Genomic DNA, 26,231 nt, shown 5'->3' on the forward strand with positions numbered 1-26,231 from the left:
GGCCTCAAGCACATTCAATGATTTTAATGCTGTTGTTAGGGGCATCTCGCATTTTTTTTTCTGTCTCTAAACGCTCCTGCATGTTAGCCTGCATGTTAGCCTGTTTGTCCATGCACAAATAGACGTTTAGAGGGGTTTGGAGGCAGGGAAGTTTAGAGGCAATAAAAAACCCCACTGCCAGCATGTCTAGGAGAAGCAGCATTCTAGCAGAAAAAAGGATTGACACATGTAAAATGCGCATCAACGCTAGGAGGGTTTAGCTTTTGAGCGTCAATTCATTTCAATGTCCATAATAAATTATTATTCTGGCCAGTGAAATGAATGATGACCAAGTCCCTGGCACAACTAAAGTTACCTAAAACCATGACATGCGTCAAGCGTTTTTTCTGCCAAAATGCTGCTGCCAGGAGGAACGGCATCTAGGAGAGATGGCCAAATTTCCAGTGTGCATGAGGCTTCATTGTTACAATTCTTATGAACCATTCTTCATAAATACAAAAACTAAAGTATGTAACCAAACAAATGTACTACGTAATAATGTAAAATCTAATACTAAAATGTTATTTTACAGAAATGGGACTCCCTTTACAGAGGCAGAAAACGCTAACCTACACAAGAAAACAGGTGCAAAGCTATACTTACGAGGTCCAAGAAGATAACCAGCACTGTTCAAGGTCCATCCTCGTTTGTCTTTGGGCTAAAAATACAGGTGGAATACATGGAAGAGATCAAATAATAGAAATTCTATAGGTGTAGTTGTACAGATGTAATTTTCTTACCAGTAAATACTTTTTGTTTTTTTAATATCACAAACAGCCCACCTTGCCATGAGCGGGATGGCAATGTAATATCAGGATGGACTTTGCTCCATTGCTTAAAGTCGAATCCTTTGGAGTTAACATTTTAGCGTAGGATCTTGGCCATAGTTTCTTGCCTTATTTACCAGGACCTAAACCTCTTTGGCATTGATATGTTACGCTACAGGTTCATGGTGGCAGGTAAAATGCAGAAGCATGAGGTTTATAGCTATTGAAAATCTGTTTAGAGATTAACTGCTAGTATTGAGGATTAGGGTTAGGTTTAAGAGTCAGACTGGGTGTTAGGATATAGTAAGTTACCAAATACAGAACAGAAACATATATTTAAATATTTGGTGCCATAATTTCAATTATAATATAACTATAATTATAATAATAACTGGTGCCAAAATTTAATATGCAGAAAACATTTTTTAATGTGCCCATGCCCTAAACAACTGTTCAAATTTGCAGAAGCTGAAAATCAGTGTACTCTTTCCAGGCTTCTTCTTGATATTTATAGACAATAGGGTTTTAGACCATCCTTAATACAGGATTGTTTCACAAAATTAGAGGCAATTGACAAATATGCATACTTGAAAAATCATGAGGAGTAAAATGTCACCTAGGTCAGAAAAATTGCAAGGGGTTTGCCTATTCAATAGCCAGGTACATCTCACAGCATCTGCTATTGTAGTAAGAGGTATGATTGCACTAAGCAGCCATCGGATTTGTGTTAGTTGCCTAAATAGTTGCATGGATAATAATTAACGTAAATACTTAGAGAATATAATATATTATCGTCAGTCATTAAAGTGTTAGTGCAGCCCGCAATAAATACAGTATTTCAGATATAAGTGGACGCTGGCGAGTTCACTCACCCGAAGGTTTTTCATATCTCAGCTCTGCTATCCCCATCAACATGGGTGTTTGCAGAGGGCAAAGGAGGACACTCCCAGAAATACCACATTATACTTCAATCTTTTTTCAGCTGCCCACAGGAGCTGCAGTTTTATTGGGGCCCTTTGAGTCTGTTTTGAACTTCCTCAGGACCCTACAAGCCTCACCCATGAATAAGAAGGATTCGAGTCAGGGATGCTGTGCCAACCCTTTACAGTGCTTAGGATACCTGTCCATGCATACCACCTCTTCACATTATTTTCTAAATATGAGAATGTATATCTGCCAGTAATAGTCAACTCTGACTGAAGGACCTACAGAGGCAGAAATGCATGATGAGTGTTCATTGAACTAAGATTTTAAGTGTACCAATTGACCTAGTTGAGTGCCAGCAACAACTCCTATATCTCTCATTTTCTGGTCTTTTCTTTAATGTTTTAGTTTTGTCAGTTTAATAGTATATCAGGGATTAAGAACATCATGGGCCTGGTGCTGAGGATTTTGGTGGAGTTTTTTTATTAAAAAAAAAAAAAAAAATTAATTTTAAAAAAATGCAAAATTTTTTTGTTATAACAAAGTAAATTAAATAGAGAGAGGGAGGATGAGAGAGCGAGAAAGGGAGTGATAGGTAAGGGAGTGAGGATGAGAGAGAGAGGGGGGGGTGAGAGAGAGAGAGAGAGGATGCGCATGAGCATGCGTGGGAGTGACATCAATGCAGCCCGGCCAAGGCAAGTGACGGAAGGCAGAGCACCTGGAAGGAAGACTGGGTGAAGATGGAAGTGCCCAGATTGATCATAGCACAGCACTGGAGGGCTCAGCCTGACAAGTAAGTGTACCCTAATGTGTTAATATGCTGTGCATACTTGTACATCATGGCATAACCTACCTCAGGGCCTCTAAAAAGTAGTAATGTTAGCAAAGTTTACTACTGCTTTAATATCACAGGATCCCATGAGCCTCTCATGGGGCACACTACTGACCCGGTGGCCCTTGGGCAGTGCATAGTTGCCAACATTTCAAAAATATTTTTCAGGGACACTTTTTTTTACTAGTGGTCTATTTAGAGTAGCTGACATCCCCTATGTTCCTCTATACACCACAATAGTAATCACAAGATTAAATGAGTACTAATAATGGGCAGAACAAATATGAGAACTGAGAAGATTTCCTTTAGTTGAACTAACAAAAGTGTGCCCGTTTTAGAGCTGGTAACATTGAGGATATTCAATATAATTTTACAGAACTATTTTTGTGGGTAAGAGGTATAGGAGAGGAGTATGTATGGTATAAAAGTGGGAAGTGTGTACAGGATAGGAGTGTGGAGGGTATGACAGCGGGCAGTATGTACAGGAGAGAAATGTATGACAGTGAGCAGTATGTACAGGAGAGGAGTGTGGAGGGTATGACAGTGAGCAGTATGTACAGGAGAGGAGTGTGGAGGTTATGACAGTCGGCACTATGTACAGGAGAGAAGTGTGGGACAGTGGGTAGTATGCACAGGAGAGGAATGTGGACGGTATGACAGTGGGCACTATGTACAGGAGAGAAGTGTATGACAGCGGGCACTATGTATAGGAGAGAAGTGTGGAGGATATGACAGTGGGCACTATGTACAGGTGAGGAGGATGAAGGAATCTGGGAAGGAAAAATGTAAAGGTTTGTGGAAGGATATTTAGGGACTGCGTAGCGGTTAAGCAGGCCATACATGGATTGAAATTAAGCTAATTAAGCAGAGACCAGCCATAGTCGATCTATGTATGGGCTAGCTGGTTGTACACAAGTCAATCTATTAATCGACTTGAGTACAACCAGCCTGTCAGGTTTTTCCCAGAACAATCAGTGCTGCCAGCTATAGTTAGCAAAACTGATCATTGTATTGTGTGGGTAGGGAAGGCTCCCCACTGGCAGAACACAATAACACTGCAGGAGTGATTCCCCTATCCACAGGTCAGCAGGTGAGAGGGTGTGTGGGGACAGGCTAGAGAGAGAGGTCTGTCAGCAGGGGGGGTGTGAGGTAGTCATGGAGGGATATCAATCAGCGGGTGGGGGAAGTTACTAGGAGTGATATCTTTTAGAGTAGGGTCTGTCATCTGCAGGTTGGGAAATGGTCACCTGTGATATAAGTTGAAGGGAGGTGGCAAACATGGGAAGTGGCTGGGGAGTGACCTGGTTGGTGGTGAGTGTGAAATGGATGATGTGTTTAAAGTTTCTTTCACATTTGAGGTAATGCTTACCGCCCTCTGAAAAGTGATCTGTGGTGGATTGCTTTTCAACGAGTGGTATAGCAGCAGCTGACAGGCGTTCATGAGGTGCTACTGCCGCCTCCTTGTTTTTTGTTTATTTACATTGCTGAATGGTATTTTACATTTTTGGACTATGCTGCTACTGAGAGCGAGTTTGGCTTGTAATTGCAGAGTGGCCCCATTGAAAGCAATAGGCGAGTCGCTGCCTGTCAAACTCTGCGGGTTGAGTTAAAGATGCTGCAGCTAAAGAAATTACAATAAAAAAAAGTCGCAGCTGTGAAGTAAAACATCACAGCTAAGGCATTTGTACAGCCCTGTCCAAATGTATTTTTAAGATTTGGGTCAGGGACGTGTGGTGAGGTCAGTGGCTGGTGAGGCACTGGCTAGTATCAGAGTCAGATACACACAGGTTACATACACCATGATCGTTAGAACGAGAACAATAATTCTAGAACTAGACCTCCTCTGTAACTCTAAACATTTAATCTGTAAAAAAAAATTTAAAGCGTCGCCTATGGAGATTTTTAAGTACTGAAGTTTGGCGCCATTCCACAAATGTGCGCAATTGTAAAGCGTGACATGTTAGGTATCTATTTACTCAGCGCAACATCATCTTTCATAGCATAAAAAATAATAATAATAATAATTTGGGCTAACTTTAGTGTTTTTTTTTTTTTTATTCATTAATTTTTGTCATTCTTTAAAAAAAAAACACTTTTGAAAAATTGCTGCACAAATACCGTGTAACATAAAAAGTTGCAACGACCACCATTTTATTCCCTAGGGTGTCTGCTAAAACAATATATATATATATATATATATATATATATATATATATATATATATATAATGTTTGAGGGTTCTGAGTAATTTTCTAGCAAAAAAAATATGATTTTTACATGTTGGAGAGAAGTGTCAGAATTGGCCTGGGTGGCAAGGGGTTAATTACCATAAGTAAGTAATATACAAATTATTATATATTGTTTTTAAGGTAATTTACTATATTTTAAAAAACTATACTCAAGCAGGTGGCTTAATAGACAAATTACTGAAGTTTAAAGTTGTAACTTCAAACCAGTAATTTCACAGTAAATAGATAAATAATAATGTATTATGCATAGCTCCCGACTGTCCCTTATTTCAAGGGACTGTCCCTGATGTGGATTTTGGAGCAATGTCCCTCTCTCCCTCTTTCCTCCTCATTTGTCCCTCATTTTGGTCTGATCTATATAGTTGTGTATAAAATGCACTTTTTATCTTTCAAAAAGTGTTTCCCAGTGCTTAACCTTTCATCCAATTTCTAAATTGTTGCATTTGTCAATTTTAAAAGCCAATATAAAGAAATATTAGTGGTAAAAAAAAGCACTTGTGGATTTAATTAACATTGTTTTTTGGTTATGCCCCCTTTAAGGGGCGTGGCAGTTGGCGTGTCCTATGCCTACGTTTGATAGTAGGTGTCCCTTATTCCCATCTCAAAATGTTGGAAGGTATGTATTATGTTATAACTTATAGCATCATAATATAATTATAATAATTTAACATGATTTAGCTTGATTAAAACCAGGGCTTTTTTTCAGGGGGAACTTGGTGGAACTGCCTCTGGCTCAGACCCTTGGGGGGGGGAGGCTGCTCAGCACAATCACTTGTAAACACAGAAGTCCGGTTTCTGTGTTTACAAGTGACAGCTCTGCACTCTGTCTGTAACCCCCCTGAACTCTGCACTCTGTATGTAATGCAATCCTGGTATTTAATGTCCTTTTAAGACCCTCCTACTGTTCATGAAATTTGACTAACCACACCCACTATTTGATGTGATTTGGAGGGTGTGTGTGTGGGTGGAGGGGTTTTGGGGGATCGTGGTTGAGTTCCAGCACCTATTGTTTGAGAAAAAAAGCCCTGATTAAAACAGTACCTTTTCAGCAGCAGAAGATTCTCATTCTTCCTCTTAACTGTGTGAGAACAATTTGGGATTATGGGTAAATGTTATACCCATAAACCCATGTACAGTGGAACCTTGGTTTGGGAGTAACACGGTTAACAAGCGTTTCGCAAACCGAGCACTGTATTTCTAAAATTCCTAACTCGGTTTGCGAGTGTTGTCTCGCAAAACGAGCAGGATTCAGACCAAAAGCGGTGTTCAGTACTGCTTTTGGCCTGAGGTGAGGGACGCCAGAGCCTAGCAGAGCTGAAAGTCGCAGATCGGCGCCATTCAGAAATGCACGGAAAGGCCCGAGGACAGTTCGGCAAACCTCAGAAAGGCTCGTGAACGGAGTCTTTCCAAAGTTTGCCGAGGTCCGCCGAAGTGTCCCTCGGGCCTTTTTGTCCGTTTCCGAGGCTCTCCGGCGCCCCCCGCCTCTGGCCGCATGCGGTATTGCATCCCATTGAAATCAATGCGGAACAAATTATTTTCGTTTCCATTGACTTCAATGGGAAAACTCGCTTTGATATGCGAGTACATTGGATTACGAGCATACTCCTGGAACGGATTATGCTCGTAATCCGAGGTTCCACTGTATTTCCTTGTAGTTAGGAGAGTTGGTCTGGAAGGGAGCATTTGTCTTTTAGACACATGCCCCTTTTTATGACCCTGCAGTGAGAGAAGAGCCTCCACTGCAGCATTTTTATTGGACAGCTGGGCTAATGGTACTTTTGAGCTCAGTGCCTCTGACAAGAAGTAAAGAGAAGCACTGTGAGCTCATCCTTTCTGTCTGCCGCAAACAGAGCATGCTAGCTTGTATTTAAACTGGCCGCTCTGTATGTAAAAATGTTAAACTGGCCCCCTTCTGACAGGCTGCACAAGGAGCCCCGTATTTCCGGAACTATAGGTCCTAAGAACCCCAAACTGTGACCAGTGGTGGGGTAGATCTTTGGCTACCTACCACCCTTGAAACTCAATTTTTTTTTTTTGGCAAATGGGCCTACTTTAAGGTTAGGGGCCTGGAGCCCTTACTGTCTTGTTGATGGTAAATAAAATTAACATTTTAGAACTAAGAAATTAGCTGTTTTAAATCTATTATTGCCATTTCATGCCACCATTTACTACTAGTTCAAGTTTACTACTCTATTATATTAGCATTATTGGTTGCTATTAACATCCTTTAATTTGTCCTTTAAACAGAAACTTTGCAGAAATTTCTTGCAGATCTGAAAGTGTTACCTGACTGTAAGGATGAGCTCCGGCGTGTTCGCACACTCCACGTGCAGAGCCCGCCAGGAAGTCGGCACTGCGCTGCGCTAATCACAGGCAGTTAGACATTGTTCCGATGTGCGGCTGCAGAGATCGAGAAATGTCTCAGTGCCTGTGATTAGTGCAGTGCCGACTTCCTGGCGGGCTCCACACGTGGGCTGTGCGAACACGCCGGAGCTCATCCTTACCTGACTGCAGAAAAGACAAATCAGGTGTGACAAAGCTGTAAAAAATGTCAGAAGTGGATAAACAGAAATACAAAATCCTTTGGCAGGTAAAACACAACCCTTATATGAACTGTATTTAACCTGTGTATTTAGCTGTTTGCCTGGCGTTCCGTTTTAACATTTTATAGCAGGTACATAAATGTGTATACACTCAACATAATTGGTCCATATCATTTATTTGTACACCCTGAAAACAGGGAGTACCTTGCAAATATGTAGATCTGAGTGTCCTTGACTCCTAAGACCACTCCTAGACCTTTCTCATAGACAGCTGCCTCCATCAGGTATGATGTAAGAGCTTTTCTACTACAATGTTAAAGGAAATCACTAAGCACAATGATAGAAAAGTACTGATAAAAAATGCTAAGTACAAATAAAGAAAGCATCCTGTATAAGGAAAGATGTGACAAGGAGCTCAGAACTACACCTGCTGTCTGGACCTGGATATAAGTACATAATATTCACATGGCTGTTAGTTACTGTATATATATATATATCTATATATATATATCTATATATATAGATATATATATATATCTATATATATAGATATATAGATCTATATATATAGATATATATATCCCAAAAGTCTCCATACATTGGAAAAATGAACACGTTCATACTATACTTATATATATATGTATATATATATATATATATATATATATATATATATATACAGTAGATAGATAGATAGATAGATAGATAGATAGATAGATAGATAGATAGATAGATAGATAGATAGATAGATAGATACAGGGCTTTTTTTCTCGGAGAATAGGTGCAGGAACTCCCACAGTCTGAGTCATCCCTTGTCTCTTCCCCCTACCCACCTCTGACCACCGTTCCTTGATTCCACCCCCTACCACCTACCAGTACTGCCCCTTTTTAGAGAATACAGAACCAAACATCATTTTCATCATTTTGTGGTGCTAAATAATTTGTATGGAACATGTTAATGATAAAAAGAAAATCAGTAAAATAGATCCCCAGCAACAATGGACTCCACCCCAACAACAATAGATTCCCTGCAGCAACAGTGAACCACCCACAACAAAATATCACACCCAGTAACAAAATATCCACCCAAGCAACATTAGACGCCTCCCAGCAGCAACATCAGATCTCCCAGCAGCCAGCATCAATGGATCCTCCCAGGGCCGGATTCCTCACAAGGCCACCGAGGCCAGGCCTCGTGGCGGCAGTAGTGCGGGGGCGGCGCCGCTCCTGCGGCGACTTCTCGGCCGCCTCCCCCCCCCCCGCACTAACATAGCCCCTGCAAAATTTCTTAGTCCTGGCAAGCAGGGGCGAGCAGGGGCGGGCTGGGCTGGGGGCGTGTGACTGTGTCATACTGCGCTGCACTGTGGGAGTTGTAGTCTGGCCTCACTGAAGTTCCTGGCGGTGGGAGGAATTCAGCAGCGCAACAGACTACAACTCCCACCTCCCAGGAGCCTCAGAGGCAGCCGGCACGTCTCACGTGACCTGAGCAATTGTGAGCTGGGACCGGGCGCTGGCTTGAGGAGAGGAAGAGATGAGAAGTGACAGAGATTTATCACCCCCTCCGAAGAGGCCATGGAAGGAGAGTAAGTACCTAGCTGTAACACAGACCCTGGCACACCCCCAGCTGACCCCCCACATTCCATGGGCACTGATCAGGCTGCACTGATGATGGGCACTGGTGAGGCAGGTGGCACTGATTAGGCTGCAATTATGGGCACTGTCTGCATGGGTGAGGCGGAACTGATCAGAAGGCACTGATGGTCTCTGTCTGCACTGGGGAGGAGGCATGGATGGGCACTGATCAGGCTGCACTTATGAGCACTGTCTGCACTAGTGAGGCTGCACTGATGGACACTGATCAGGCTGCACTGGTGAGGCTGCATTGATGGGCACTGATGATGGTGAGCTGATTCGGTGGTTTAACCACTTCAGCCCCGGAAGGATTTACCCCCTTCCTGACCAGGCCATTTTTTGCGATACGGCACTGCATCGCTTTAACTGACAATTGCGCAGTCGTGTGATTTTGTACCCAAACAAAATTGACGTCTTTTTTTCCCCACAAATGGGGCTCTCTTTTGGTGGTATTTGGTCACGGTTTTTATTTTTTGCGCTACAAACAAAAAAAGAGCGAAATTTTGAAAAAAAACAACCAATTCTTTTAACTTTTTGCTATAATAAATATAACAAAAAATATATATATATTTCTTCATCAGTCTAGGCCAATATGTATTTTTTTTACATATTTTTGGTAAAAAAAAAAAAAAAAAAAAGTTATAGCATCTGCGTCTACAAAATAGGGAATAGATTTGACATTTGTATTATTTTAATTTTTTTCTAGTAATGGCAGTGATCAGCGATTTTTAGCGGGACTGCGACATTGCGGCAGACAGATCGGACACTTGACACTTTTTTGGGGACCACTGACATTTATACAGTGATCAGAGCTAAAAATAGCCACTGATTACTGTATAAATGTCACTGGCAGGAAGGGGGCGATCAAGGGGTTAAATGTTCCATAGGAAGGTGTTTCTAACTTCATCAAAACTGACTGAGCTGTGTGACACAAGTCCAGAGCTCACTGCTGCCTCCATTTTCATGCATTTTTCTGCCATCATTTGCTGCTAATCGCCAGATCTAGGCTGCAGAATTTGGGCAGGAGAAGGGAGAGGGGGGAGCTGGGGGGTGCAGGAGTTTTTTTGTGTGTGTGTTGCAATTTATGTGTTGCTTTGCACCCTTTGAAATTCCTTCATGTGTTGCTTTTGGGTTTTGTGTTGCGTTCTATGCAACGTTGTGCAGTGTAGTTTGTAGGTGCATTGTGTTGGAGATTTTATTTTTTTACTTTTTGTTATTAGGCATTGTGATGTCATAGTGCTGTAGACTGTCAGCCCAGCTGTTTTGTGGAGTGTGACAATAGGGGCACAGATCAGGGCTGTCAGTGTGTTTGTGGCTTAGTGCAAAACAGCTGGACTGTCCTGCAATGCTGCCTGGGATCTGATCTCTATTATTATCATTATTATTTATCATAAAAAATGCAGTACTGGCCAGGATTTGCACTGTATTATTATTATTATTATTATTATTATTATTATTATTATTATTATAGACATTTTCTGCATTACAGAGTATTTTCAGTCTGTACAATTAAAGCCAGTTATTTTCAGTGTTCTCGTGTGTGGAGATATGTTTTTAATTGATCTATTATAGCAGTCATCGATAAAGGACGAAAATGGTTTGTGTGTGTGTGTGTGTGTGTGTGTGGGGGGGGGGGGGGGGAGGCATTGAAGGACCCGGCCTTGGGGCGGCAAAGGGAGTAAATCCGGGCCTGGATCCTCCAGCAGCCAGTAAAAATAGACCTCTCCCTCAACAGTAGATGCCTTCCAGCAACATAAGACCCCCCCCAGCAACAATATATTCCCCATCAGCAACAATAGACCCTCACACAAAATCAGATCCCCAACAGTGACAATAGATCCCCCCAGCAGCCAATATCAATAGACCCTCCAGCACACCCCATGCTATTGCATACAATCAGTGCTGGAGGTGCCAGAACTGCGTTCCCCTGAAAAAAAGCCCTATATATATATATATATATATATATATATATATATATATATATATATATATATATATATATATATATATATGTGTGTGTGTGTAGAAAAAGGTGGCCAACACGTAGAAAATGTTTTGTAAAATTTTGTGATGAATATCCCATTACAAATGTTATATTCCTTAGCACTAAAACATTTGTAAACCCAACGCATCGATAAAAAATAATGACCTTGACCAAAGCCTATGGGATTTTTCTTACCAATAATGTGTAGCCAAAACATTCCGTTGCCATGGCACAGAGAAGAAAAGAGACACACAACAGAGTCTGTGAATTCCGCATCTACAGGACGACAAAGTCATGTGAGATAAGGTTTGTTCATCTTTTACAAGGTGTACAATTGGCCTTCATTTTTTAGGGCATATGGAAGTGTAAAAAGTGCAGCCATTTTGGTAAACAATCAGAATTTTTTTTTTATTTTACTCACAGTTTATGTACATGTCATTAGCTAAGCATTAAATAATTCAGTTAGCTAAACACCAGGCACATACAGTATATAAAAAAGAATGTAAAAAAAATCACTAAACATAATTTTAAAGAGCAACTAGTGTACGTACCTCAATTTGTCTTCATATCACCCTCCTGTATTCAACTGTAACTGAAAAATTCCCACAACAGGACTCAAACTGTTAAGAGAAAGAACTAGCCCTAGGAGCCATTCAAGCTCAGTTGCAGTGCACATCTACTAACAGACTACATACATGTAGGAGGTTAGTGTACTTTGAGTGATGCTGCTCCTATAGTAACCAATCAACAGGCTGGGGACCTGTTCTGAATAAACTAGGATGCCACTGCAGAGCAAGACCTGGCTATACTGAGTAGCAGGGGTGCTTGGATAAAAAGACTGACTCAACAGAATTATTAAACTTTTGAAATTTAATTTACATGTATTTCAATTATGTGTTGGTCCGCTCATAAGATAAGAGGGCACTTTTTATGTCTGGAAGAAAAGAGAGTTAACCTCCACATACCAAAATGCTTCTTCACAGTAAGAGCTGTGGAAATTTGGAATAGATTCCCTCAAGAACTAGTTCTTGCAGCTCATTAGATTCCTTAAAAAAGATCTGGATGCATCCCTAAATGCACAAGATATTAAAGAATATTATTATTTATAGTTAATAACACCAGAGATTGTTGATTCAGGCAATATTCAATTGTTTTCTGGGGGGCCAGGAAGAAATTGATTTTTTTCCCCACTGGAGCAAATTGGATCATGATTTTTTTAGGGGTTTTTTGCCTTCCTCTGGATCAACTGTGGGTATAGGTTTTTGTATATGACATTTTCTATTTATTTATACTATTTGTATTTACCTATGTAAATATGTAACTATGAGTCTAGCCACTTGAATTCCAGCTTCAAGCAAATAACAGCATTAAGAAACATGTCATGACCTTACCCATATAATGTTATACAATCTTAAGAGCTTGACAAGCTATGTTATTGAATGTATAGGATAAAATAATATTACCAATAGCCAAAAAAACACTAGAAACAGCACAGAAACCCACAGCAACCGTTTAAGGTTCAGCTTCTATTAAGCCAGCCATACATGGATCGAAATTCGATCCATGTATGGGCTAGCTGGTTATACACAAGTCGTTCTATCGATTGACTTGTCCACAACCAGCTTGTCGGGTTTTAACCGAATGATCAGTGCCATAGGCTGTAGACAGAAACATGCCGCCAGAATACAATAGCTCAGTGGATGTGGATGGGGGAATAAGTTCTATATTTTTTGTTCAACCTCCTGGTTGAATGAATCATATATGAACTACCTTCTTAGGTTGTCTATAGTCCAATGAATACAAACAATACTCCTGTTTTTAAAAATACACACCTTGGACACCAGGGCACCTTTCAGTCTGAACCATAGATGGGGCCTGGACTTATTTTTTAAATAATGTTCTGTTGGGACAATGATGTTTATATCTTTATATCTTTGGAATGTATTAGTGTTTACCATCATCAAGTGATTTCCTCTTCCCATTTGTCATTTCACTAATGATTTTAATTATTGTGCTTCCCCTCTTTAATTGGTTGGGTAGTAGATGCTGAAACCCATAACAGTTGTAATCATTTTGTGTTTTATTATACTATGAGTAAGGCCACAGCGATCGAAACGCGTTAGTATTAATTTACTGCATGTACTTGTGTAGCCAATAAAGATTTTCAACATTTGAGTCCACCAAGTTTCTTGCTTATACTGTATCTATCAATGTTAAAAGTGCTGAGGGACTGCACATCCCAGTCACGTGCATCAGTTTTTAGCCTTGATTAATCTGCAACGTTCAGTTTACAGTTTTTTTCACATGTTTTTTCAAAAGTGAAAAAAAAAACACACAAAAACACAAAAAAATATAAAATAATAAAAATCCAAAAATAGTGTTTGTATTTTTCTCCTCTCTCTCTATTGTTTTCTCTCTATTGTTCTCTCTCTTATGTTCGCTCTCTACTATCCGCTCTACTGTTCACTCACTATTGTTCTATATCTATCATTCTCTCTCTGTTTTATTTTTACTATGTTTTATTGTATTTGCTTTGCAGGTATGGTATGTTAAACTGTAATGTTTGTTTTATTGTTAACCATCATTTGATTAGCAGGTACGCCATTCAGCTGCAGCAGGGGTTTATTTATCTTGACAGCAACAGCATTTGCTCCCACGATACATAAAAGCCGTGACTCCAGCATACCGAAGCATGGGGGCAGGGGTAGAAGAGCAATTTGCTCCTAACATTAGGGGCGGATTGCCCCCATGCTTCGGCATATATATTTTTTAGGCACAGATTGCAGTGTTTTTTTTTTACTATGTTTTATTGTATTTGCTTTGCAGGTATGGTAAGTCTTACTGTTATACTGTAATGTTACTTTTGTTTTATTGTTAACCATCATTTGCTTAGCAGGTACGCCATTCAGCTGAAGCATGGATTTATTTATTTTGACATCAACAGCGTTTGCTCCCACGATACATAAAGCCGCGACTCCAGGCTGTGGGAGGTGATTTCACCACCACATTTAAAAAAAAATGTTGCATGTATGCCCATCATTAGAAGTGGGTGCATGAAGGGCGGTATTCCAATGGTGGGCATGCCCACCAATCACTCTCTTTTTTTCATGCAGCCCACAAGCTGCATGAAAAAAAGAACATTAGAATGTACGCCCAACAAGGACCAGCAACATACTGGTATATTGCTAGACTTTGAGTGGTTATACCAGAATGATGCCTGCAGGTTTAGGTATCATCTGGGTATCATTCTTTTCAGCCAGCAGTCGGCTTTCATATAAAAGCAATTCTAGTAGCTAATGGCAACGTCTTCCATGATTTTCTCGGGCTCTCCTGTCCCAACAGTGAACCCGAGAATGCAGCCGGTTGGTCCGCCAGCTGACCATAGAGCTGATCAGAGAGCAGAATGGTTCCAATCATCTCTATGGCCTAAGAAACCGGAAACTACGAGCATTTTATGACTTAGGTTTGCCGGATATAACACAGCGCTATTGGAAAATTGGTAAAGCATTTTATCACACCAATCTTGGTGTGGTCAGATGCTTTGATGGCAGAGGAGAGATTTTTCACTACCTATTGCTATCATAGGTGATATTTACATTCCCTGAGATAACAATAAAAAAATTATTATTAAAAAAAATGAAAGGAACAGTTTAAAAATATAATAAAAAAAAGCAAAATCAATAATTAAAAAAAAAAAAAGGCACCCCTGTCCCCCCCGTGCTCACGCGCAAAGGCGAATGCAAGCATCGGTCTGGTGTCATATGTAAACAGGAATTGCACCATGCATGTGAGGTATAACTGCGAAGGTCAGATTAAGGGCAGTAATTTTAGCAGTGGACCTCCTCTGTAGATCTAAAATGATAACCTGTAAATCCTTTTAAAGGCTTTTAAAAATGTATGTAGTTTGTCACCGCTGCACATTTGTGCGCAATTTTAAAGCATGTCGTGTTTGGTATCCATGTACTCGGCATAAGATCATCTTTTTTATTTCATCAAACATTTGGGCAATATAGTGTGTTTCAGTGCATTAAAATTTTAAAAAAAGTGTGTTTTTTCCAAAAAAAATTGCGTTTAAAAAATCGATGCGCAAATACTATGTGAGGAAAAAAAAAAATTCTTGCAAAAAAAAAAAAAATGTTCATGTAAACAAAAAATGTCAGAAAGGGCTTTGTCTTCAAGTGGTTAGAAGAGTGGGTGATGTGTGACATAAGCTTTTAAATGTTGTACATAAAATGCCAGGACAGTTCAAAACACCCCTAAATGACCCCTTTTTTGGAAAGTAGACACCCCAAGCTATTTGCTGATAGGCATGTTGAGTCCATGGAATATTTTATATTTTGTCACAAGTTTCGGGAAAATTACACTTTTTTTTTTGCACAAAGTTGTCACTTAATGATATGTTGTTCAAACATGGCATGGTTATATGTGGAATTACACCGCAAAATGCATTCTGCTGCTTCTCCTGAGTACAGGGATACCTCATGTGTGTGACTTTTTGGGAGCCTAGCCGCTTACAGGACCCCGAAAAGCAATCACCACCTTCAGGATTTCGAAGGGTGTAAATTTTTGATTTTACTCCTCACTACCTATCACAGTTTTGAAGGCCATAAAATGCCAAGATAGCACAATCCCCTCCCCCAAATCACCCCATTTTGGAAAGTAGACACCCCAAGCTATTTGCTGAGAGGCATGTTGAGTCCATGGAATATTTTATATTTTGCCACAAGTTGCGGGAAAATGAAATTATTTTATTTTTTTCCGCACAAAGTTGTCACTAAATAATCTATTGCTCAAACATGTCATGGGCATACGTGAAATTACACCCCAAAATACATTCTGCTGCTTCTCCTGTGTACAGGGATACCACATGTGTGAGACTTTTTTGGAGCCTAGCCGTGTACAGGACCCTGAAAACCAATCACCGCCTTCAGGCTTTCTAAAGGCATAAAATTGTGTTTTTACTCCTCACTACCTACCTATCACAGTTACGGAGGCCCTGAAATGTCCAGATAGCACAAAACTCCCCAAAAATGACCCAATTTTGGAAAGTAGACACCCCAAGGTATTTGCTAAGAGGCATGGTGAGTATTTTGCAGTTCTCATTTATTTTTGAAAATGAAGAAAGAAAAGAAAAATGTATTTTTTTTTTCTTTTTTCAATTTTCAAAACTTTGTGACAAAAAGTGAGATCTGCAAAGTACTCAACATGCCTCTCAGCAGATAGCTTAGGGTGTCTACTTTCCAAAATGGGGTCATTTGGGGGGGGTTGTGCTAACTGGGCATTTCATGGCCTCCGAAACTGTGATAGGTAGTGAAGAGTGAAATCAAAAATGTACGCCCTTAGAAAGCCTGAAGGCAGTGATTGGTTTTCGGGGTCCTGTACGCGGTTAGGCTCCAAAAAAGTCTCACACATGTGGTATCCCTGTACTCAGGAGAAGCAGCAGAATGTATTTTGGGGTGTAATACCACATATAACCATGTCATGGTTGAACAATATATAATTTAGTGACAATGTTGTGTAAAAAAAAAAATTGAAATTTTCCCGAAACTTGTGGCAAAATACAAAATATTCCATGGACTCAAAAGGCTTGAAGTGTCATTTCATGGCCTCTGAAACTGTGATAGGTAGTGAGGAAGTGAAATCACCATTTTACTCCCTTAGAAAGCCTGGAGGCGGGGATTGGTTTTCGGGGTCCTGTACACGGTTAGGCTCCCAAAAAGTCTCACACATGTGGTATCCCCATACTCAGGAGAAGCAGCAGAATGTGTAGGGGTGTAATTTCACATATGGCCATGGCATGTTTGAGCAATAGATCATTTAGTGACAACTTTGTGCAAAAAAAAAAAATAATAATTTTTCCGCAACTTGTGGCAAAATATAAAATGTTTCATGGATTCAACATGCCTCTTAGCAAATAGCTTGGGTGTCTACTTTCAAAAATGGGGTCATTTGGGGGGGGGGGGGGGGGTTGTGCTATCTTGGCATTTTATGGCCTTCAAAACTGTGATAGGTAGTGAGGAGTGAAATAAAAAATTTACACCCTTAGAAATCCTGAAGGCGGTGATTGGTTTTCGTGGCCTGTACATGGCTAGGCTCCCAAAAAGTCTCACACATGAGGTATCCCCATACTCAGGAAAAGCAGCAGAATGTATTTTGGGGTGTAACTCCACATATAATCATGCCATGTGTGAGCGATATATCATTTAGTGACAACTTTGTGTAATTTTTTTTCGTTCTTTTTGTAATTTTTCAATCACTCAATGACAAAAAAAATAAATATTCAATGGGCTCAACATGCCTCTCAGCCATTTCCTTGGGGTGTCTACTTTCCAAGATGGGGTCATTGGGGGGGGGGGGGGGGTTGTACTGCCCTGCCATTTTAGCACCTCAAGAAATGAGATAGGCAGTCATAAACTAAAAGCTGCATAAATTCCAGAAAATGTACCCTAGTTTGTAAACGCTATAACTTTTGCGCAAACCAATAAATATACGCTTATTGACATTTTTTTTTACCAAAGACATGTGGCTGAATACATTTTGGCCTAAATGTATGACAAAAATTGAGTTTATTAATTTTTTTTATAACAAAAAGTAGAAAATATAATTTTTTTTCAAAATTTTCGGTCTTTTTCCGTTTATATTGCAAAAAATAAAAATTGCAGAGGCATTCAAATACCGTCAAAAGAAAGCTCTATTTGTGGGAAAAAAGGATGCAAATTTTGTTTGGGTGCAACATTGCATGACCGCGCAATTACCAGTTAAAGCAGCGCAGTGCCAAGTTGTAAAAAGTCCTCCGGTCATTGAGCTGCCAAATTCTCGGGGGCTGAAGTGGTTAAGGTTTAGCTTCTATTAAGCCGGCAATACATGGAACAAAATTCAGCCAGTTCAGCAGGGACCAGATGAATTTTGATCCATGTATGGGCTAGCTGGTTGTCCACAAATCGATCTATTGATTGCCTTGTGGACAACCAGCTTGTCGGGTTTACCCGAATGATCAGTACCACCAGCTGTAGCCGGCAACAATGATCATTGTATTCTGCCAGCAGGGAAATCTCCCCACCAGCAGAATACAATATCTCAAGCGAAAAGGTTTCCCCCATCCACATCAAATGTGTGGATGGGGGAATCAGTTCATTATCTTTTGTTTAACCTGCTTGTTGAATGAAAAAAAAATGAATCATGTATGACCTGCCTTCTTAGTTTGCATATAGTTCAATGAATAAAAACAATACTACTGCTTTCAAAAATGACCTGCAATAAATGATTATTTCTGATGTCCTAGAGAGTAAATGCCTATTTTAAATTGCTTTTCTATACTATGGAGCATATGAAAACACATCATAACACAGGGATGCTGTGCCAGGATTTACAGACGTGTAAGGATGGACAGATATGTTTCCACTGATCATATTTTCGTATCATATGTTTTCACAGGATATTATAATATAATATCATCTGCCTTTATATGGCTATCCTTAGCAAGTGGACTATAAAAAGCGATATTTGATTGGTTGTTGTGGGTTGCAGCACACCATTGCCCATTAAACCATCTCATTATATCATCTGCATAATAAATAAATAAAAAATATACTCAACGGAATTTTAAAAGCATTTGATAATAAGCCAAGCAGAAAAAGATGTTGAACAGCATTTTGAGCAATGCAAAGAACCCATTCTTACGATATCACTGAAAAGTGGCAATATTGATTATGTGCAAATTAGGCAAGAAATCCATTTCCTTACTGTCAGTTTAACATTGCTATTGCTAAAGCTGTACTTTAAATCTGTCTTCAAAATAAAGCAACATAACACATAAGGCTTACCAAGTAAGATGTGTATTGTGCAAAAAGCAGAAGTCAACATTAAACAAAAACTTTTCATTGCAGGATTAGTTGCTATGAGTAACTACATGTTGTTCATCATGATGACTCCCAGTACTGCTTTGTTAAATAGGTTTCTGACTTTACAAATGATATTATTAAGAGTTCACGCAATACAAGCTAAATTAAATACAGAAAAAATAACTTACCTTTTATATAGAAATGATTGTCTTATTGTTGAATGCTTAAAGAAATAATTATGTTTTTTTACTTTTATTTGGTCTGGTATTCAAATATAGATGGTGGCCAGAATCTTGCAAGCTTGATGTTACTCAGCCACTCCTCAGTGTCGCAAGATCCCGGACACTTGCTGGGTATTTATGCAGCAACAGCAAGCGCAATTTTTTATCATTATCAAGGAGGGAGAAGAGGAGGGAATACGAAATGACAAATGCGCAAAAAGGTTTGTGATTAGGTAAATGCTATTATTTGCCTTTTCAATAAGGAAATTAGTTTGATAGGCGTAATTGTCGATAATTGACTTCCTCTTAATGCCTGTAACCTTAAGTCAAGGGCTTGCTTTCTTGTATATGACTTATTTTTTAACCCCTCCCCTTCCAATTTGCCCCTAATTTTTTTTAGACAAAATCAACTTAACCCAGCTTGAGATTTACCATTATGTTCTTTTTTATCAGATATACTGTCTATTTGCATTGCAGGAAAGACATTTAAGCAAGCGTGTTAAAAAAAAAAATACTATTTTCTTTTGAATTTGTGAGGTCATGGAGATATGCAAGTACCTTATGTTCAGATGAAAGTCAAGTTTAGCATGATCAAATGTTACAGAGCATTGTGAAACAATGCACCTATACAGAGCACCTAGGTCCAAACAAATTCGGGATAGTTGCTATCTATGTAACCTTCAACTCCCAGCTGCAGAACTAAGTGACACATGACTGTCACAGAAAGGACAGATGTGCTTTCAACATGCAGGTTGTGATTGAAAAGCTGGCTTCATTTTCTATACATTTAATGAGCAAGATGGCAGAACACAATAGGGGAATGATCAGGTCCCTGGGGATAGACTGGCTGCATGCCTGAATCAGGATATGGATGAAATATTAAGGGAAACACAATTTTACCCCATTTTAAAGGAGCAGTTGCTACGTCTTTAACAACCAACTCACAGCAGAATATAAACATTAAAAAAATCTGTAAACTATTTTAAAAGACTGTAAACATTTTTTTTAAATTGGTGTGCGCACCCTCCCCCACACAGACACACACAATCCATACCCAGGGTCCAGGATGGATTTTGGGGGTCGGGGGGGAACTCACACCAAAAATAAAAATGAAACCCCTATCCAAGCATAGTCTTTAGTTACTTCCTGGTTTCCATGCCTAGCCAAATGATGTCATACATCCCAGGAGTCTTCAGGAGGGGTTTTCTCAGCTAGGCACACCTTCCTGCCTGCATGTCTAAGCTAAGGGCAGATGGATTCTAGGAGGTAAATGCTACATGAATCATCTGCCCTTACTTAAGATGGCCACTGACAGAAATGCTAGGGAGATGGTTTCCAAAGGGATTTCACTTTAAAAATAAAGCATGGAGACATAAATGGGTGAGTGAGTTTGCTTTGAATAGCAAAAATGAATTACATAGCGTTTTTGATTTGTGGAGCTCAAATGCAGTGCAGTTCTACTATAGTATTTTAGGCCTGGAGATTACTTAAAACTCTAAACCATTATATGCAATTTTTTATGTCACACTAAATAAAAAAAAATACACTAGTCAGTTTTAGAGCATACAAACACAGTATGTTACTTAATTATTTTTTTGGTAAAATATGAGGATGAGGTTGCTTTGACTAAATAGATACCATATATGTCAGGCCTTAAAAATTGTGCATGAAACAGCAACAAACCTCAGTACCATTACAGTTTATCATTTTAGAGATAACTATAAATTATACTCTTACTCTGGCATGCACAGCGATATGTAACTGGGGTTGCCACCTTTTCATTCTAGCCAAACCCAAACACTTTCACGGCGCACTGCAATTTTTTTTGTAGTACACGCTATAGGATTGTAAAATACCTGGGACAACTTTTGGGTTACCCAAAGAGAGTAGTAATGGGGTGTGCTATGGTGAACAGTGGCTGTGGTCAAATTGCATTAACAGTTTGGGGAGGGACTTAAAGGGGCATGGTTAAATAAAACAAAAGCATTTGTGTACCCATAAAACATAATTTGATTACTGAAATAAATATCAGCTAAAATATGAAACTAGCCTACCTTAAAAGTGGACACTGTCAGCCAGTATAGCAGAGGATGGTGTCAGTAGAGCAGTGGATGGTGTCAGATGTTCGGTGGATGGTGTCAGAAGTTTGGTGGATGGCGTCAGAAGATCGGTGGATGGCGTCAGAAGATCGGTGGCTGGCGTCAGTAGAGCAGTGGGTGGTGTCAGTAGAGCAGTGGATGATGTCAGAAGATCGGTGGATGGTGTCAGAAGATCATGGATGGCGTCAGTAGAGCAGTGGACGGTGTCAGTGGGGCAGTGGATGGTGTCAGTAGAGCAGAGGACGGTTTCAGTAGAGCAGTGGACGGTGTCAGTAGGGCAGTGGATGGTGTCAGTAGAGCAGTGGACGGTGTCAGTAGAGCAGAGGACGGTGTCAGTAGAGCAGAGGACGGTGTCAGTAGAACAGAGGACGGTGTCAGTAGAGCAGAGGACGGTGTCAGTAGAGCAGTGGATGGTGTCAGTAGAGCAGTGGGCGCTGTCAGTAGGGCAGTGGATGGTGTCAGTAGAGCAGTGGACGGTGTCAGTAGGGCAGTGGATGGTGTCAGTAGAGCAGAGGACGGTGTCAGTAGAACAGAGGACGGTGTCAGTAGAGCAGAGGACGGTGTCAGTAGAGCAGTGGATGGTGTCAGTAGAGCAGTGGGCGGTGTCAGTAGGGCAGTGGATGGTGTCAGTAGAGCAGAGGACGGTGTCAGTAGAGCAGTGGACGGTGTCAGTAGAGCAGTGGACGGTGTCAGTAGGGCAGTGGATGGTGTCAGTAGAGCAGAGGACGGTGTCAGTAGAGCAGAGGACGGTGTCAGTAGAGCAGAGGACGGTGTCAGTAGAACAGAGGACGGTGTCAGTAGAGCAGAGGACGGTGTCAGTAGAGCAGTGGATGGTGTCAGTAGAGCAGTGGGCGGTGTCAGTAGAGCAGTATACCTCCATCCAAAACCTGAATCAGCTCTACTGAACACAACCCCATACAAACTTTTCACAAAGTGGCACTGTGCATTCTACAACCCTTTCAAGAACCCTTTAATTACAAAAAAGCCCAAAATAACAGATTAAATATCAGACAGTGCCTGTGCCCCCCAATAGAGACCTCCATTACAGCAAGACAAAAAAAACCCTTACCTTCCAGGAGCCGCTGCAAAGACGTGTGTGTGTGTGAACCTGTTAGGGGGCGGAGTCTGTAATACCATGCTTTCTCCTCCAAGCATCCCTGGTTGCTAGGACACAAGTCCAGTGGCCCTCCATTCACTGTCTCTGGCGGCATCGGCGCCGGCGGCTGGGTGGGAGAGAGAGCGCACAGACAGACAGTGCAGTGTGACCCTGCTGCAGGACATTAGCCCCGCTGGAGAAGGGGAAGAAGGGGGGTGTGTGCTGTTAGGGGGTAGCTGACTTAATGTTTTACTGCCTTCCCTTTGTGTGTTCATGGGCTTTTTGCTGGGGTACAGCCTCCCTTCCGTGTTGTATAAAAGGGGATGCAATCCGGATCCCAGGGGTTCTAAAGAGAAGCTGGGACATCTGCGAGAGTTCTCTGGGACCTGTGGTCCAGCACTGGATGCCGACTCACTGGGCCATCCCAAGGACATGGACTTCTCTGCACAAGTCTTTCCAAGAATGGACTATCCCCAATATTACTCCACCTGTTCAGGGAACCTTGGGCAGCCTCAGTTAGGTTGCCGGACACTTTTTTTGGACCATTGTCATTTATACAGCGTTCAGAGCTAAAAATAGCACTGAATACTGAATAAACGTCATTAGCAGGGAAGGGGTTAACACTAGGGGGCAATCAAGGGGTTAAATGTGTTCCCTCAGTTTGTTCTAACTATAGGGGGGAGGGGACTGCCTGGGGGAGGAGGCCAATCGTTGTTCCTATATACTAGGAACACACGATCTGTCTCCTCTCCCTTGCCAGAATGTGGATTTGTGTGTTTACACACACACACATCCCCTTTCTGGCTCTGTCAGGAGCAATCAGGGTGTCCAGTGGACATCGCGGCTGCCAGGCACATGCATCGGCTCCTCAGTGATGCGGCAGGCGCCCCCTATACCCCTTAAAGTGGCCAACATACAGCTATGACGGCTCACCCAGGGGAGCCAACCTGCCACAATATAACTGCGGCTGCTGGTCGTGAACCAGTTAATCTTTCCTCATAGCTCCTCCATGCCTCTTATCAGTTTTGTTGCCCTTCTCTGCTCTTTCTCCAGTTCCAGATATCCTTTTTGTGAGCTGGTGCCCAAAACTGAACTGCATATTCTCGATGAGGTCTTACTAATGATTTGTATAGGGGCAAAATGATATCTTTCTCTATGGAGTCTATACTGATCTTAATACAAGAAAAGACTTTGCTCGCTTTAAAAACCACAGCTTGGCATTGCATGCTATTATTAAGCTAATGATCTACCAAAACACTCAGATGCTTCTCCACCATTGATTCCCCCAGTTGTACTCCCCTAGTATGTATGATGCATATTCTTAGCCCCAAGTGCATAAATTTACATTTATAAACATTAAACCTCATTTGCTACATAGTTGCCCAATTAAACAATGCCTTGAGGTTGGTTTGTAAGTTGAAGACATCCTAAAAACAGTTTTCTATTTACAGCGGTACTTAATGATGGCTTTATGATGTTCACCTTTTAACAGATCTCCGAATTTTCAGCAACTTGTAGATTACTCTTCAGCGCAAAATAAATCGCATGCATTCTCCTGTGTTACAATTAAGGATTTTGTTAAAGTGTATACTTTGATTGCATGCTTAAAGATGCCAAAGGAGAGGACTATACATTAGAACTGTCTGTTTTTTTTTTCCTCTGCTATTACCCCTCCCTGAATTATACAGGAATAGCAGACCCAAAGAACCCATGGCAGTATTTGAGGTAGCCTGGCTAATCGCGAATACTTTATTGAATACGGGAAAAAGGGCAGGAAGGGATACAAGGTACATGCCTCAAAGAGATTATCCCGTCTATGAACATTGAGTAACCTAAACATACCCCGTGGGTTATATTAGAAGAGATCTACTAGGGGAGAAAGAAAACTGTAAGAAAAAGTATGAGAGGGAGGACTCAGAGAGTGACCGAACCTAAGACACCCAAAGAAAGCCTAAACTCAAGTACAATTCAGAAATACTTGACAGCAAAAGAGGGGAGTCCCAAAAGTCCAGGAGTAGAGAAAAAATAGCAGGTTATAAAGGGAAAAAAGAAAGAAGTGGTGAAACAAAAAGGGGCCCAAGGAGATAAATATAAGAAAGATATTGGAACTGAAATAGGACTGAATTTTAGTAAAATGGAAGAACAGGGGAACCTAGCCCAAATTCCAACCAAAATGGAAATGATGGAAATGTTCGCTAAGTTGGAAAATTCCATTACAAGTGAGATTACTAACGTAAGAGGAGACATGGGTCACCTGCTGAGGAGAGTCGAAGAAGCTGAGGAAAAAACAGGAAAACAAGCCCAAGAGATAGCTGAATTAAAAGCTCAAGTAAAAAAACTGCAAACGGAACACAGAGACTTTGTATATAAGCTAGAGGACCAAAAGAACCACAATAGGCATCAAAATTTAAGGATCCGAGCCCTACCAGAACAGAAAGGGGAAGATCTAGATAAGAAAATGAAAAAAATATTTAACCCGGAGCTAGGTAGAGGAGAAGGGGAGGAGTTAAAGATTGACCACGTACATAGGATAAGGAAACCCCCCGGGCCTGAATGAGGAGATACCTCGAGATGTCATTGTCAAATTTCACCAGTACGAGGATAAAGCCAAAACATGGAGTAAACTGATGAGAGGAATGCCCCCATTACAATACGAGAGAGCGGAACTCCAGGTGTTCACAGATCTATCGGCTGGTACTTTGGCGCAAAGACGTCAATTATAACCTCTTCTTGAGCAATTGAAAGCTGCCAACATCAAATACAGCTGGGGTTTTCCAGCTTCATTAGTAGTGCAGAAGGAAGGAAGGACAGTGAGAAAAAAAAATTTTTTGAAGACCTTCAGGAATTCTGTAAAAGACTTGACATCCCAATCCCCAATTTCCCTGGTAGAAAAGGAAAAGAAAGAATGTCGGGAGAAGAGGGGCATTGGCAGAGAGCTTAAGAGACTGTCAAAAATTAAAAGGAGTAGTTACGAGACTGAGGCGGCTGGGGGGGAGGGGGCGGGGGTAGGGTTTTCTTAAACATAGACTGGAGGAGGTAGTGGGGCCTGAGGTTCTAGGGGGGCCTTGGCTCCTTCTCATGGGCTCAATCTGGCCCCTTCACCCCCTCGGAGTTAGTGAGGGAGGGAAGGAGTTAGGACACAGGAAGCCGTGGCAGGAGTCGCACCCTGGAAGGTAGAGTGCGCAGGATGAGACCCGATAGGGTCCTTGACTGCGGTACTAAGGCTGAATGGTGATCGGGGAGGAGGGGGGAGAGGGGATGGGAAGAGAAGGGTGGGTTGGGGGGCGGAAAGTGGTGGGGTGGAGGGGGTGAGGGGGCAGGCAGAAGGGGAGGGGAGAAGGGGGGAAGGGGGAGACACACCTTACAAAGACGAATAATTGATATCCACAGCAGGCAAGATTTAGCCCCAATGCACAGTACCCCAGTTGAAAACTACAGATGACAGAAACAAACTTTTTGACATATAACGTCCAAGGTTTAAACTCCCCTGTTAAAAGACATAAAATTTTAAAAGAACTTCAGCAGTATAGAGCAGAAGTAGTTTTCTTGCAGGAGACCCATTTATCCCAAGAAACAAATATCAAATTACACTGTAAGGATTTCCCGACTTGGTTCTATGGGGACTCATCAACTAGGAGGGCCAAAGGGGTGGCAATCGGGTTCACGAAAAGGACGAGGTTTACGTTGGTAGATAGGATGACAGACCCCGAGGGCCGATATCTTTTCCTGAAGGGCAGATTAGGGGAAATTGACCCAGGGTCATTGACCCTGGCAAATGTATACTGTCCTAATAAAAATCCTATAGGGTTTCTGAAACAGGTCTTAGGAAAGATAATGGAGTTTAAGACGGGAGAGGTTGTACTGGCAGGGGACCTAAATTTCTGCATGGATCCGGTGTTAGATAGCACGTCTCGGGCACAGGGGACAAGTAAAGCTTTGCTAAAAACGATTAAGCTTAGGATGCAACAATGTCAAACCATGGACGCGTGGAGAGTGCAACACTC

General features: G+C 41.1%; 1 protein-coding gene across 1 annotated transcript in view; it reads right to left on the reverse strand.

Annotated features, from left to right (window-relative positions):
• Window positions 1–19,210, reverse strand: part of LOC141110047 (galanin peptides-like) — a 56,854-nt gene extending 37,644 nt beyond the window's left edge. The window contains exons 1-3 of the mRNA XM_073601284.1: window positions 19,000–19,210; window positions 11,166–11,246; window positions 643–697 (exon numbers count right to left, since the gene is read on the reverse strand). Of these exons, the coding sequence (XP_073457385.1) occupies window positions 643–697; window positions 11,166–11,246 (136 nt within the window). The 5' untranslated portion in view covers window positions 19,000–19,210. The remainder of the gene's footprint in view (window positions 1–642; window positions 698–11,165; window positions 11,247–18,999) is intronic.
• Window positions 19,211–26,231: the final 7,021 nt, after the last annotated feature.

This window comes from Aquarana catesbeiana, linkage group LG10, assembly GCF_042186555.1.
Source record: "Aquarana catesbeiana isolate 2022-GZ linkage group LG10, ASM4218655v1, whole genome shotgun sequence".
Classification (NCBI taxonomy): Eukaryota; Metazoa; Chordata; class Amphibia; order Anura; family Ranidae; genus Aquarana; species Aquarana catesbeiana.